The following is a 15,734-nucleotide window of genomic DNA, read 5'->3' on the forward strand; positions in this document are numbered from 1 at the left end:
ATTGTATTTGTTTACCTGCATATGAACATGCAAATGTGACACTTCGTTATTAAAAAATATATATATATATATTTATTTTAAAATCTCAGAGTACTTCAGATGAAAATATATTTGCAGAAAGAGGATCAGATGACAACAAAGTTGATGAATGTGTGCATTTTAATGTGTCTGAAAGACAAACACCTTCCAAAGTGATACACGATGAAGAAACCGACTGATTGATCACTCAAATAAAAATGAATGTGTTCATCAGTAGTTGATTTCATCTTGAAACACTTCTTAAACCTGAAATGATTTTTGTATATGTATTTTTATATAAGAGGTCGGCTGTTTTAGAAAGGAACATTTAAAAGATGAAAATGATTGCTATTGTGTAAGTAGTATGTAATAATGTAATCTCTAAGACGGTAACTGCAGTCTGATTAGGAGTATTTTAAAATGTAATTTAATCTAATTACGAGTACTTGATTTTTGGAATCTGATTACATAATCCAGATCCCTTGTAATCAGTTATGAGCAGCTCTGATGCTGAAACACTTTAGACTGAGGCTGCATTTATTTGATCCAAAGTACAGTAAAAATTGTGAAATATTATTAGAATGTAAAACCGCTGTTTTCTGTGTGAATCTGTGTTAAACTGTAATGTATTTCTGTAATGCGCAGCTGTATTTTCAGCATCATTCCTCCAGTCTTCAGTGTCACATGATCTTCAGAAATCAGTATAATATGCTGATCTGCTGCCCAAGAAACATTTCTGATTATTGATATTATTATTATCAGTATTATGATGTTGAAAACAGCTGAGTATAATTTTTTCAGGTTTCTCTGTTAAATAAAAAGTTCAGAAAACAGCATTTATCTGAAATAGAAATCGTTTGTAACAGTATAAATGTGTTTATCATCACTTTTAATTCAATTTAAAATAAATACAAATAAAAGTATTATTTCTATCTTTATTTGATGTAACGGGGTTGAGTCGTTAAGCTTGACAACCACAATATCACAATATCAATAAGTTATAGTTATAAAAGAAGGTGTGAACTTGCCTATGTCTGCCCGCAATGTTGTTCAGAAGACTTATATGATGTCACTTCCTGTTAATGATGTCACATAAGGATCATTTAATAATGTTTATGGGGGATAATGATTTGAGTAACGGGGTTGAGGGGTTACTGAGGTACAGATTTAAATAATATGATTTTAATGAATAATCATGAATTTACTTAGAAAAAAAACATGACCAGCAAAAAAGCACAGATAGATATTTATGATAATGGCAAAATGTATGGACTTTTTTCTAATTTTATTATTCATATCCCAAGTACACTTTCATAGAAGGCCATGAGGGACATGACAAAATAGGTGGTGTCAACTGAACAAAACAAGATAATTTCTAATATAAAGATAAAATGTATGTCATGTTTTTAAACCTTATTAAAGGAGACATTTCAATTAATACAAAAAGCTTTTAAAAATAGATTTTGGGGACCCAATAGATAAAATACACTTAAAAAGGTCAGAGGGACTCAAATCGTACCGGTTTCGTGGAATGACTGAAATATGTATGAACAGGTATATTCTACAGTAAACTCCTTTCTCACAACAGCGGTTTATTTAGGAAGCATTGCTCTCTACTGGCCCTTAAAACAAATTACAACTGCTATCATTTGAATAAACGTGTGGACATAAATTCGTAGCGTTTATCTGTGTGTTTATGATAAGCATCGCTTTTTAATAGGATTGTTTGGTATTATTTACATTCCTACTGAATGTTCGAGTTTTCAGCAGAAGGCGGAACTCTCGAGGCTGTTTCAGAAGCGCCTCGGACGAGGTTTGCTGCGACACCGCGGCGCGGCGCACGTGTTCCTGCAGGAGCTGCCAGAGCTGTGTGTGTTTGAAGAAGACATTGTGGAAATGAATACTTTTTTCAGCAAGGATGCTTTAAAAGACCATAAAGTGATGACAAAGACATTTATAATGTTACAAAAGACTTCTATTTCAAATAAATGCTGTTCTTCTGAACTTTCTATTCATCAAAGAAGCCTGCAAAACATTCTACTCAGCTGTTTTCAACATCATAATAATATATGTTTCTCCAGCAGCAAATCAGCATATTAGCATGATTTCTGAAGATCATGTGACACGTGAAAATACAGCTTTGATCACAGAAATCAGCAACAGTTTAACAGATATTCACATAGAAAACAGCTGTTTTAAATAGTAAATATATTTCACAATATTACTGCTTTTCTACTTGGGATCAAATAAATGCAGGCTTGGTGAGCAGAAGAGACATGAACAACCCTAGTGTTCAGAAGCGTGTGACTGGTGGTGTGTGCAGATGCTTCACGATCAGTGGTGTTGAGTAACTCCAGACTCCAGGAGCGCCTCGCTCTTCTGTTGTATGTCATGTGTTAGACGCACACACCAAACCTCGGCTCTTCTGATGCATGTCATGTGTTAGACGCACGCACCAAACCTTGGGTCTTCTGATGCATGTCATGTGTTAGACACACGCACCAAACCACGGCTCTTCTGATGCATGTCATGTGTTAGACGCACGCACCAAACCTCGGCTCTTCTGATGCATGTCATGTGTTAGACACACGCACCAAACCACGGCTCTTCTGATGCATGTCATGTGTTAGACGCACGCACCAAACCACGGCTCTTCTGATGCATGTCATGTGTTAGACACACGCACTAAACCACGGCTCTTCTGATGCATGTCATGTGTTAGACGCACGCACCAAACCACGGCTCTTCTGATGCATGTCATGTGTTAGACGCACGCACTAAACCACGGCTCTTCTGATGCATGTCATGTGTTAGACGCACGCACCAAACCACGGCTCTTCTGATGCATGTCATGTGTTAGACACACGCACCAAACCACGGCTCTTCTGATGCATGTCATGTGTTAGACACACGCACCAAACCATGGCTCTTGAGAGCCAGAAGTCTGGGGCCAAAAGCTCTGCTGACCAGTCGATGGATGAGGTGTCCTTGAGCCCTGAACATGATGCTGAAAGTAGTTTGGAAAAACGTTTTGTCAGGAAAACGAGGCTTCAGTGCAAATAATTGTGGTGTCACTTACGCGTGTGTCCGTATGTTGTTCCCATTAGAGCGCTGTTTCTTGCTCGTGCTTAAAGTTGTGTTAAAACCACCAAGTCAAGTGATTTGAAATTTTGAACATTTTCTATTGTATCAGTGTTTTTCTGATCCTCTTATGCACCAGTCATTTTCCTTCCTCCATTTTCGACTGCATGTTAGTAGTGTATTAAAGACTGCAAGTTCCCCCACTATATGTGTTTATTGTGAATATATACATTGTGTAGTAATCTCAAGATCTTCATTGGCTAGAAATGGCTCTTTGAGATTACAGTCTCTGTGAAATGACTTAAAAATCCTAATCCAAAACTATCCAGTATCATTATTAACAACTGGAAATACGCTGTCACAAAGTGTTTGGAAAAACACGTTTCTAAACTAGACAAATGCTTATAGAAGAGCTTGTTCTTCAGCTGTCTTAGAAGACACTCCTGGTTTTCAATGAGCGTAACTCTCAGTAATTTGCTCTGTCCTACGTCGGGCACAGCGGGGCAGAATAAACCCTTTCAGCATGAGTTATGAAGATGTGAGTGACTCTCCAGCTCTAACCTGAAGGATCAATCTCTCTGTGTGACGGATTACATCAGAAATCCCTTCTGTCGACATGGCTATTACTGCACAAACAGCCCTCCATCACTGTGGTTTGTGTCTGTCAGGGTTACAGCTGGATAGACAGTAGTTGAGGGATTTCACTGGCCTGAGCCGATCCAAACAACACAGCTGAAGCTTCTGTTAACCCAGCCTCCCTCAACAACAGCTCACCGAAACTACCGCTCCCTCTCATCAATACAATCCTATCCCATCATTCTCCAGTGAAGCACACCCTAGAATCGAATCAGAGAGTCGGAGCCAGTGGGATGTTTTGTAACTTTTTCTAACGCTAAAAGTTACATTTTAGAACTTTTTTCTAACCCTAATTTATAGACCTGGTTAAAGGAAACACGATATGTTAATATGTAAAATGAGTCGAAGTAGCAACAACTTCCAACAAATCTGCATTACAATCTTTTTATTTAAAAAACTGAAGTAGATTATGGAAATATCTTTTACTGTACCCTCTGATCACACTGCAAGAAAGCAATGTTTTTCCTATATGACATATTTGTGTCCTGCTTTCCAGTGCAAATATTTGTTCTTGTAAACTCACCTGATTTTGTTCAGTTTCTCAGGAAACCAGTCAACATTAATGCAGCAGCTACATGAATTTAAGACTTTCTGCTCTGATTCAAGACCTTTTTAAGCCTTTAATTTGTGGAAGGGCTCATTAAGACTTTATAAGACCTGCAGAAACCCTGGGATAATTACAAGCAGCTAACTAACCCTAAACCCATAGTAAGTACATGTGGTTAATTGATATTACTTAAGCATGTGTTTGTGTAACAAGGACCCTAAAAGTTAATAGCTTGCATGTAAGTCCAGATATGGCCCGTGTCTACGCCTATGAAATTTACTGGTAACACTTTACTCAAAGCCTTTATGCATAATGCATTATAAAAGCAGTAATAATACATTAAATATGTTTTGTAATGAACCTTATAATGCATTGTACAGTCTCATGAATAATTGTAACCACATTATAACACTTATCATACCTTGTGTAATTTATTCTGAGATCGCCATAAAAATAGTCTTGATGCTAGCATGGCGTTAAAAAGTGAATACATGAATAAATTATAACACTTGTCAATTCATTGTTACACTATGCATATTAAATTTGGTTATCATTATTTAGCATTTTACAGTGCTCATTATGAATAATTATAATGCATTATAGCCTTCAATAACTCTTTATTATGCATTAAGTAAAGTGTTACCAAATTACTTCAAAAGAAGCCCAAAAATAGCAGTCTTTGCATGAAGCAGTGCACCGACTGAAACAGAGCTGAGAGACCGCATAAGCTCTCCATTGATGTATGGTTTGTTAGGATAGGACAATATTTGGCTGAGATACAACTCTTTGAAAATCTGGAATCTGAGGGTGAAAAAAAATCTAAATATCGAGAAAATCATCTTTAAAGTTGTTCAAATGAAGTTCTTAGCAATGCATATTACTAATCAAACATTAAGTTCTGATATATTTACGGTAGGAGATTTACAAAATATATTCATGGAACATGATCTTAACTTAATATAGATACTTAATATCCTTAATACTTAATACTTAATATCCTAATGATTTTTGGCATGAAAGAGAAATGTATAATTGTGACCCATACAATGTATTGTTGGCTATTGCTACAAATATCCCCCAGCGACTTAACACTGCTTTTGTGCTGCAGCGTCACACATGTAAAGCAAAACGTCTGAAAAGTTTTACAAAAGTGGCATTTGAGTTCATAAGAGTACAGATTGGCAGGCACGTTTAGGCATGATTCGTTCACCTTGACACAAGAAGTGTAAGGAATTGAGGAAAGTCAGATCAGGAGGGTCTTGAGCGTCTCAGTTGTTCTTGCTGTCCTCGTCCTCACTCGAACCCTCGCCTGAGTTTCTGCGTAGAGTGATCCAGAAAACCTCTGGATGTCATTGATCAGAACTGCAGGTTTCTTCATGTTTGTGTAAGGCTGGACGATTAATCGAAAAGAAACCGGAACTCAGAACCTCTAACCAACCTGATTTTCCCATTTCAGTGTTTAATCCTATTAATATTTCCCCTTAAAAACGTACTACCACTTGTGTAGTCGGCGCTATATATATATATATATATATATATATATATACAGTTTCTACTTTTTGCATGACAATATTCATTTATATTGTTTGCAAAAAGGAAACTTGAACTTTACAATAAAACAGAAATGTGACTTTTTTTCACAAGACACTTTCCTTTTGGCATCTTCATTTTTAAGGCCCTGTATGGTTCAGTTACAGAGATAAGTAAGCTGACACTTATTATATTTAAAGAACAATGTCTGAAGAATAAATAATGTTGAGAGTAGAAATATATGTTTTTTGAACATACTGTATGTAATTGCATAGAACATACATGTCTGAGTGCTAAACTGTTCTTTTTCTGAAGTCTGTGTGCCTGTGACTCAAGAAGTATTAAAGATACCTTAATATGATTTTAGATTCTGATTCTTAATCAAATTACATTTTAAGGCCCCGTATAATTCAGTCCCCGAGATATTGGGATCTCAATGCAGCTCCATGTCCAAATGATTGAATCCTGCCCATGCAAATGTGTTTATCTAGTTATGAGTGACACTGCAAATATGCAAATAATAACAGTAACCCAGGGTTTAGGAATGAGCAGCGCGACATGTCAGATTATAAATAACCAGGATTGTTCATTAATCCAAGTATGAGCAGTGTGAAACATACAATAAAATTACCCAGGATCCCATTTACTCAGAGTTTAGAATTACTCAGTGATAATTATTTCAAGTGTGAGAGACCTCAAATGTTTCAAAGTTTGAGCTACTGTCGGTGATTCTGACAAATATGTGCCCCAGTGGATATTACATAATCTATGACTATGCTTCACATGTTATAACAATAAAAAAAGAGAAATGCATTCTAATACTTAATCCAGGTGAGGCAAATCTTGGTTTACTGATGTGAATATAATGTGTGATCAACTAGGATTTGTTTCTAACATGTCATTATGATGCTGCATATCTCAACTCTTGGTAGCTTCAGAAAAAGTTAAAATGAACAAAATCCATTCTTCCAAATATCTCTGAAACTGATCCAAATTCAGAATCTTATGAATAGACAACTGAGAGCAAGTTACTGGCCTCAGCTTGACCACTTCAGTGCATGTTTAGCACTCAGACAGGTATGTTCAATGCAAGTGTTTTGATAGAGGAAAACAAGCTACAATTCTGCTTTCAACATCAACATTGTTTATTCTTCAGACATTGCTAGAAGTATCAGCTGAATGCAAAGTGACCCACATTTGGTTTTTGAGCACTGAAAATGTGTACGATTGAACGATTTACTCCTGGATCCATGTTGAGAGCCCTATATTGCGAAAATGGGACCATAAAGAGCCTTAAAATTAAAGATGCCAAAAGAAAAAATTGTTAAAACCCCAAATCTAAAAAGGCATTAGGATATCTTTGATACTTCCTGAGTTACAGGCCTGCAAACATTGGAGGGAGAAAAAACTTGAAAGTGCTTTTTCCCATTATTGAACATTCACTGATAATGCAACACAGATTGCTTAAGTCAGCAGATTTCACTAACAGAGCAGCCAATCTCTGTGTAATAATAACCCTGTGATGCTGCACTCTTTCTGTAATCTGGCTCTGAGTCTCGGGTGAGGATGAGCAGTTTGACCCTCCTCTACTAAACAGTGGATTACTCAGAAAATACACATCCGTGACATGTAATATTTTGCCTTTCATCACTATACATGTTTATCTTTCTTCAGGAAAAATACTGACAAAATGAAAGATTTGAGCCGGGGAAGTTTCTGAAATTTGGTTTATTTGAGACGGAATCACATCACATCGCATCACATGTCATGCGGAGCGTCAGCGATGTAAAATCCATGTTGTAATATTGCATGATGGATGTTGACGTAGAGCGACACGGTCTTCATTCTGGGCAGAAGGTGAGATCCTGTGAACTGGTCTCGGCTCAGAGACACTTTCCCATCCAGCGAGCGCATGTGGTTTATAAAGGTCAGAGCGAAACCGTAACAGCACGATCCAAACTCGCTCTCCTCAGCTAACCTGCCGGTGAACAAACATGATCACGTCTAGCCGCCCGACCAGTGCATAAAACACTCAACTCAGCACCATTAAAAGCTATATCTAGCCACTTTTAGTTTGGCTCATGTTTTCCCCAGGAGTGTGTGCTGATGATCATGTAAAGTGCACAACATCTGAAACATGTGACTGTGTAGCGCTGCTCCAGCTCTGTCCCATGATTCCCTGAGCTCCTGTGTCCACGCAGGGTTCCCAGCCGCGCTCGTCTCTCCGGACCCCTGACAGGGTGTAGTTATAGACCAGACCTACAAACACAAGCACTGTTGAAACACAGCAAAACAACAGACGGTATATAATAATGACAGGTGACAGCCCTACATGAATCTCTGTGTCATGCCATTCCCTGCAGAATAAATACATAACATGATAGAATAGTGTTAGAGCAATAACATATGTGTCCCTGCAGCACAAAAGCAGTGTTGAGTCGCTGGGGGATATTTGTAGCAATAGCCAACAATACATTGTATGGGTCACAATTATACATTTCTCTTTTATGCCAAAAATCATTAGGATATTAAGTAAAGATCATGTTCCATGAAGATATTTAGTAAATGTCCTACCGTAAATATATCAAAACTTAATGTTTGATTAGTAATATGCATTGCTAAGAACTTCATTTGAACAACTTTAAAGATGATTTTCTCAATATTTAGATTTTTTTGCACCCTCAGATTCCAGATTTTCAAATATTGTCCGATCCTAACAAACCATACATCAATGGAAAGAGTATTTATTCAGCTTTCAGAAGATGTATACATCTCTATTTTAAAAAATGTACCCTTATGACTGGTTTTGTGCTCCAGGGTCACACATATATTGCTAATTATAATTAAGATTTTTTATGTTTTTGAAAAAAGTATTTTCTGCTCATCAAAGCTGCATTTTTTTAAATCAAAAATATTCTGAAATATTATTATAATGTAAAACTGCTGTTTTCTGTGTGAATCTGTGTTAAACTGTAATGTATGTCTGTGATGCGCAGCTGTATTTTCAGCATCATTCCTCCAGTCTTCAGTGTCACATGATCTTCAGAAATCAGTATAATATGCTGATCTGCTGCTCGAGAAACATTTCTGATTATTATCAATGTTGAAAAGCACTTGGGACTGTGTGTCCACTTCTGAAGGGACAGAGAAGAGCAACAGGAGCGTCCAGAAGTCCAAACGTGAGAGGATGTCTAATACTATATATATATATATATACACACACATTGCTTAAAAACACACACACACACTTTTACATCCTCCCACTTAAATGAGTTTCTCTAAGATATTGAAATAATACAACACATATCTTTTGACTCTTTTCGCAAAATATCTATTAAATGAAATCATATTTTCATCTCTCCTAATTTTTGTATCACATGTCGTCTTTCTGTTTCATATTTCTGACATGTATTATAACCGGTTCTGCTGTCTCTATCTGTGTTGTGTTCAACAGCTCGAACAGTGCTTCATTTAGTCCAGTGGGGCCCAACATCAGCCTCGATACTGCTGTTTCTTCCCTCCTGTTCCTCCCTGTAGTCCTCACTTTATTTGTATTTTATTAACATTTTGCAAGTAACATTACATTTGAAATGACAAAACAAGACATTCGACGACTGGATTTAACAGTGAGCTAGAACAAACAAGCTTTTGCGAGGGATTTAGAGCATTAAAAGAGCAGAGCCAAAGTTACACGAGAGAAGCAGGACCCTTTCTTCTGGTTTAGGAGTGGTCTTCATTAATGTCCTACTCTGTTCACAATGCAAGAAGCGATATACGAATCATTCTTTCGAGTCGTGAATCAGTGGAACCGATTCCGTGCTTACTCACGGAATGTAAACGAATCGGTTCGCAACCAGAGTTATGAAACGAACCGTTCGAAAGAACCGATTCGCGGAAACGAGTCGCTCTTGGCGTCACTCGGCGGAAGCAATGCCGGCGATATTTTTAGGTTGCACAAAACCGTGGAGACGGTAACACTTCACAGAAAACATCACATTCGCAGCCGGATGAAACATGTCAACCAAACAAGTGACCTGCAGGTAAAGAGAAGCACAACCCGTCATCACATAAGAGCACTGATAACAGCAGCGTGACTTTGATATGCGAGAAAACGCTGCAGCTGGATTGACGCATGTGCGACACTTACAGCTTGATAAACACTGATATCTCTGCAGGAGAACATCTCTCTTCTCCCGCAGAGGCTTACAGGCACCATGCGTCATGCTCAGCTCTGTCTCAGACCAGGTGTGTTTGGTGCTCGTCTGTCTGCAGGTATTTCCTCCACGGGGTCTGTCGCGAGGGCAGCAGGTGCATGTTCTCTCACGATCTGGCCACGAGCAAGCCCTCAACTATCTGTAAATATTACCAGAGAGGAGTGTGTGCGTATGGAGACAGATGCAGGTGAGCTATAGACACACGCTGCATGCATGTGAGTGCTTCTGCGGTTATTAGGATGCTGGCATCTTTCGGAAGTCTTTTCTACCCTCCTGTAATCTGGCTCTGAGTCTCAGGTTAAATGAGCCGTTTGACCCTCCTCTACAAAATAGTGGATTACTCAGTACATATTCATCCATGACTTTTAATATTTTGGCTTTCCTCACTATACATGTTTATCTTTCTTCAGAGAAAAAAAAATATATATGCAAAACAAAAACCTCTGGTTGAGTTGACTCAGAATGACCCTCCTCTGAAAGATTTCTACTTCAATCACACATTTCTATTTGCTCTCTGTTTCTTTCTTCTCTAACATGCCTGGTGTCGGTAAATCTTCTCTTATAAGATCAGAAATGGTGCACAAATGATGTTGTATGTGTAAGTTCTGGATGGTGCAATTCTGAAAAATGTTGTTTTTAAAAATTAGGAATAAATTGTAATTAGAGAGATTAGTGTACTATTCTTGTGCCTGTGTGTGTGTGTGTGAGAGAGAGAGAGAGAGAATTGTCTGTGGTTTAGTGCAGTGTGCTGATGTGTCTGTGGTTTAGTGCAGTGCGCTGATGTGTCTGTGGTTTAGTGCATTGTGCTGATGTGTCTGTGGTTTAGTGTGCTGATGTGTCAGTGGTTTAGTGCAGTGTGCTGATGTGTCGGTGGTTTAGTCTAGTGTGCTGGTGTGTCGGTGGTTTAGTGCAGTGTACTGATGTGTCTGTGGTTTAGCGCAGTGTGCTGATGTGTCAGTGGTTTAGTGTAGTGTGCTGATGTGTCGGTGGTTTAGTGCAGTGTGCTGATGTGTCGGTGGTTTAGTCTAGTGTGCTGGTGTGTCGGTGGTTTAGTGCAGTGTACTGATGTGTCTGTGGTTTAGCGCAGTGTGCTGATGTGTCAGTGGTTTAGTGTAGTGTGCTGATGTGTCGGTGGTTTAGTGCAGTGTGCTGATGTGTCTGTGGTTTAGTGCAGTGTGCTGATGTGTCAGGGGTTTAGTGCAGTGCGTTGATGTGTCAGTGGTTTAGTGCAGTGTGCTGATGTGTCTGTGGTTTAGTGCAGTGTGCTGATGTGTCTGTGGTTTAGTTCAGTGTGCTGATGTGTCTGTGGTTTAGTGCAGTGTGCTGATGTGTCAGGGGTTTAGTGCAGTGCGTTGATGTGTCAGTGGTTTAGTGCAGTGCGCTGATGTGTCTGTGGTTTAGTGCAGTGCGCTGATGTGTCTTTGGTTTAGTGCAGTGCGCTGATGTGTCTGTGGTTTAGTGCAGTGTGCTGTGTTTTCTGATAGGTATGATCATGTCAGAGCTCCTGGTCGTGGTGGAGGATCATCGGCAGAGCAGCAGAACAGAGGCAGCAGTGCAGGAGCGTCAGCGCCGGGCCCCGGACCCCCGCCCAGCACCAGCAAACATGTCAGCAAGCCTCTGGTGCTCAGAGACAAAGGTGTCAGATACACTGCATGACTGTATATGACAGCCACAGTGCTGAGATGACTGTGAGCTGATGTTGTGTTGCTGTGTTTCAGCGCTGGGCTCTGACAGCAGAGCGAGGGACTGCTGGGATTACAGCAGCGACAGCAAGCCTCACTCCTATCTGGAGGCCACCCGCTGCGGGCTGCAGAGCTCGGCCGGCGCCGGCCCACATCCAGACCACCAGCAGCTCTGCCCTTACCTAGCGACGGGACACTGTCACTACGGCGACAGCTGCCCATATCTCCATGGCGATCTGTGTGAAATATGCCGCCTGCAGGTTCTGCATCCGCACAACCCTGAACAAAGAGCAGCGCATGAGAAGGTGATTGACTGAGTTCTTTTCTTTCTTCTCTAAAATACCTGGTCTGATGAAGGGGAAAAAATTATATATATATATAATTGTGTGTTTGTGTGTGTCATAGTTCATCCTCATAAATTTCACTATGCAGCTTTTTCCAAATTTGGCACTTTTTTGACTTGATCAAATCTTGCAAGATTGTGATTCATCTCTGAACTAGTTGCATTTGGTTGAACTCATTATTTAAAAATTAATTTAGTAAATTGAATGAGAAAGATTCATACTAAGACGGTCACTGTTGCACTACTTTGTGAGGAAGAGTATGTGATGCTGCTGCTGTTTGTGCTCAGATGTGCATGACGGCCTTCGAGCTGGACATGGAGAGAGCGTTCGCAGCACAGCAGAGTCAGGACAAGCAGTGTAAGATCTGTCTGGATGTGGTGTATGAGAAGGCGTCTCCGTCCGAGCGGCGCTTTGGCATCCTCTCCAGCTGCTGCCACACGTACTGCTTGAGCTGCATCCGGCAGTGGCGCTGCGCTGAGCAGTTCCAGAACCAGATCCGCAAGTGAGTCCAGAGCCGCACTGATGTTAGCCCTGCTGTCTCAAATGCTGTGAGGCAGGGGCGGACTGGGGCTAAAACGTGGCCCTGGACTTTTTGCACAGAGCGGCCCACACCATAAACCCACCAGCTCATTAGAGATATTTTTAACACCACTTACTGACATACAAATATAACACAATACAGAAATATATATATATATTTAAATTATTATCATTAACATTAATGAATGACCGTCATACTTCTTTACATTATAATTTGTCTTTCCTGGTGTATATGGCAATTTGTAAATCATATTTTACACATCTCTTAGAGGGACAGTTTAATATCTCTAAAGTTAAATGCCTACCATAATATCAGTCCATATAACAATGCTCTGCTCTAGAAGACTTGGAATGTAGTACAGAATGTGGACTGTTTTTATTGTACCTTTCAATTGCTTGACTAGAGTTTTTTTTTTATGAAGAATTTTATGATGATGAAAAATACAATAAACTGTAATATGTGAAATATATAGAGTTACAATTTAGAGCAGCTGTTTTCTATGCAAATATATAGTAAACAATAATGTATTTCTGTGATGCGCAGCTGTATTTTCAGCATCATTCCTCCAGTCTTCAGTGTCACATGATCTTCAGAAATCAGTATAATATGCTGATCTGCTGCTCGAGAAACATTTCTGATTATTATCAATGTTGAACACAGTCGTGCTGCACAATATTTTTGTGGAAAATGTGATAGATACATCACCATTCAGTCTAGAGTAAGATTTAAAATAATAATAATACAACTTTTATTCAACAAGGTTGCATTAAATTTATTTAAGTGATAGTAAAGATATGCTTATTACAAATTATTTATATATAAAAAACGTTGTTCTTTAACTTTGTATTCAACAAATAATCCTGAAAAAGTTAATGTCACAGTTTCCACATAAGTATTAAGAAACAAAAACGGTTTTCTGTACTGATAATAATAAGAACCATTATTAATGACTGAGCACAAATAATAATTGAAAATAATTAAGCAGCAAATCAGCATATTATACTGATTTCTGAAGATCATGTGACACTGAAGACTGCAGTAATGATGCTGAAAATACAGCTGCGCATCACAGAAATAAATACATTTAAACATTAAACCGTTAAAACATTCACATTAAAATATCTTTAATAGAAAAATAGAACTTTCCTAATCACGGCACTTGAAAGAGAAAGTTTTCAGATTTACAATGTTCTAGAGTAAGTTTGAGAATTATATTTTTACAGTTTTTTGAAATATTTTCTTAGACACGTTAAATTTCGGAAGAAATATAACGATATACAAATGTCTGCTGAAAACGGCTACGTTAATGTTTCTATGTAGGCTACACTGTGGCAAACAATGTAAATGGCATTAAAATCTGAGAGTTTGCATGCCTGAAAATTAATGTCTGTCGTTAAACATTTTTTGTAAACTGTTGGCAAATATTGCTGAATTGTCTCTTACCTCAGCTCGCATTCAAATGCCGCGCAGCTCAGCTTCTGTGAACAGTAAATCCCGGCTTCTTTAATTTGATTGAGCCAGAACGCGGTAAATTGATTAGAATGTTTGTCTCAAGTGGGCTCGTGGGCCATTCGTCTGGGCCGAGGGAGGGATAGGCTACGTATATTTACTGTAATTCATTCTTTACATTTATGCAATGGGCCTGCCCACATTGTACAGTGGCCCAGCGGGAAAACTCCCGGTGCTCCAGATGGCCAGTCCGCCACTGCTGTGAAGTAACGTGTGATTGTGTGCAGGTCCTGCCCCGAGTGCCGCGTGGTGTCCGAGTTCGTCATTCCCAGCATGTACTGGGTGGAAGACCAGGAGGAGAAGAACCGGCTCATCGAGGAGTTCAAGTCTGGAGTCAGGTGCGTATGAAACCAACTTCCATTGTTGCAAGGCAGCCAAATAATTAGCAATACACACGGGGCTCCAAAAGGAACTGGATTCCTGCAGGATTCATTTTTTATTTTTATAAAAATAGCATGTTTTACACCAGGATTGGTTTCATTTTTATCTGTTACAAACACATAGTCAGTAATGTGCAGTGCCATTTTAGTATCGTTGAGATGCAATTATAGTTTATTATACAAGATTTTGGATTTTTTATTTTCATATGCTCCATTTTAATTTAAATTTTAGGTAAAGTTTTAATAACAAATTGTTTCAGTACTTCGTTAAACCAATTGAAAACGTCTCGGTTATGTATGTAACCCTCATTCCCTGAAGGAGGGAACAGATACGTCACATCGGTATGACCGACAAATTGGGATCTCGCTTAGAGAGACCAATCTACTTCAAGTGTAACTAAACAAGCCAATGCACATTGGCATGCGATGATTGCATCCAGCTGCCACTGATCGCAGCGCGAGTATAATTAGGCAGCAGGTGCAACGCATACTCAGGTTTTCGCTGAGGAGCCGAGCCGGTTGTACAGCAGACGTGGTGACGGGACATGACATCTCTGTTCCCTCCTTCAGGGAACGAGGGTTACATACGTAACTGAGACGTTCCCTTTCAGTTTGTCACTTTCGAACGTCACGAGATGTTCCCTTTCAGTTGGTCACTTTCGACCGGCGAATTGGGATCCCTACCAAAGCACCACGGATGCTGAACCCCTTCAGCGCCCTGTGTGAGCCTCCTGCACCCCCTTTTTGGTGTAGGCGGGGGCTCACACCAGGAAGACCAATTTCTCCAGTTTCTGTTGTCGTAGCACTACCCACTCAGTGAGATTAGATAACACTGGGAAAACGTACCCGTTCCACTTGGTGCCTGAAGCCTCATCCTTCCTGATGGAGGTTTCGGAAGCACTTACACGTATGGATAACCGTTTAGGTGCATATGGAAGATTAGAGGTGAGTTACAATTTAGAGCAGCTGTTTTCTATGCAAATATATAGTAAACAATAATGTATTTCTGTGATGCGCAGCTGTATTTTCAGCATCATTCCTCCAGTCTTCAGTGTCACATGATCTTCAGAAATCAGTATAATATGCTGATCTGCTGCTCGAGAAACATTTCTGATTATTATCAATGTTGAACACAGTCGTGCTGCACAATATTTTTGTGGAAAATGTGATAGATACATCACCATTCAGTCTAGAGTAAGATTTAAAATAATAATAATACAACTTTTATTCAACAAGGTTGCATTAAATTTAT

The 15,734-nt window shown here is 39.2% G+C and overlaps 2 protein-coding genes across 2 annotated transcripts; one reads left to right on the forward strand and one right to left on the reverse strand.

Annotated features, from left to right (window-relative positions):
* Positions 1–7,570: 7,570 nt before the first annotated feature.
* On the reverse strand, positions 7,571–9,209 carry LOC107571210 (MKRN2 opposite strand protein-like). Its single transcript, XM_016257511.1, has 4 exons — positions 9,190–9,209; positions 8,927–9,003; positions 7,957–8,071; positions 7,571–7,790 (listed from the first exon to the last, which is right to left on the reverse strand). Exons 1-4 carry the CDS (start codon positions 9,207–9,209, stop codon positions 7,571–7,573), a joined length of 432 nt encoding a protein of 143 aa, XP_016112997.1.
* A 509-nt stretch (positions 9,210–9,718) lies between these two features.
* On the forward strand, positions 9,719–14,473 carry LOC107571213 (probable E3 ubiquitin-protein ligase makorin-2). Its single transcript, XM_016257514.1, has 6 exons — positions 9,719–9,852; positions 10,085–10,213; positions 11,511–11,662; positions 11,745–12,013; positions 12,340–12,554; positions 14,330–14,473. The coding sequence occupies exons 1-6, from the start codon at positions 9,827–9,829 to the stop codon at positions 14,448–14,450; spliced, it is 912 nt and encodes a 303-aa protein (XP_016113000.1). The 5' UTR covers positions 9,719–9,826; the 3' UTR covers positions 14,451–14,473.
* Positions 14,474–15,734: the final 1,261 nt, after the last annotated feature.

This window comes from Sinocyclocheilus grahami, unplaced genomic scaffold (assembly GCF_001515645.1).
Source record: "Sinocyclocheilus grahami isolate Dianchi unplaced genomic scaffold, SAMN03320097.WGS_v1.1 scaffold1566.1, whole genome shotgun sequence".
Lineage (NCBI taxonomy): Eukaryota > Metazoa > Chordata > Actinopteri > Cypriniformes > Cyprinidae > Sinocyclocheilus > Sinocyclocheilus grahami.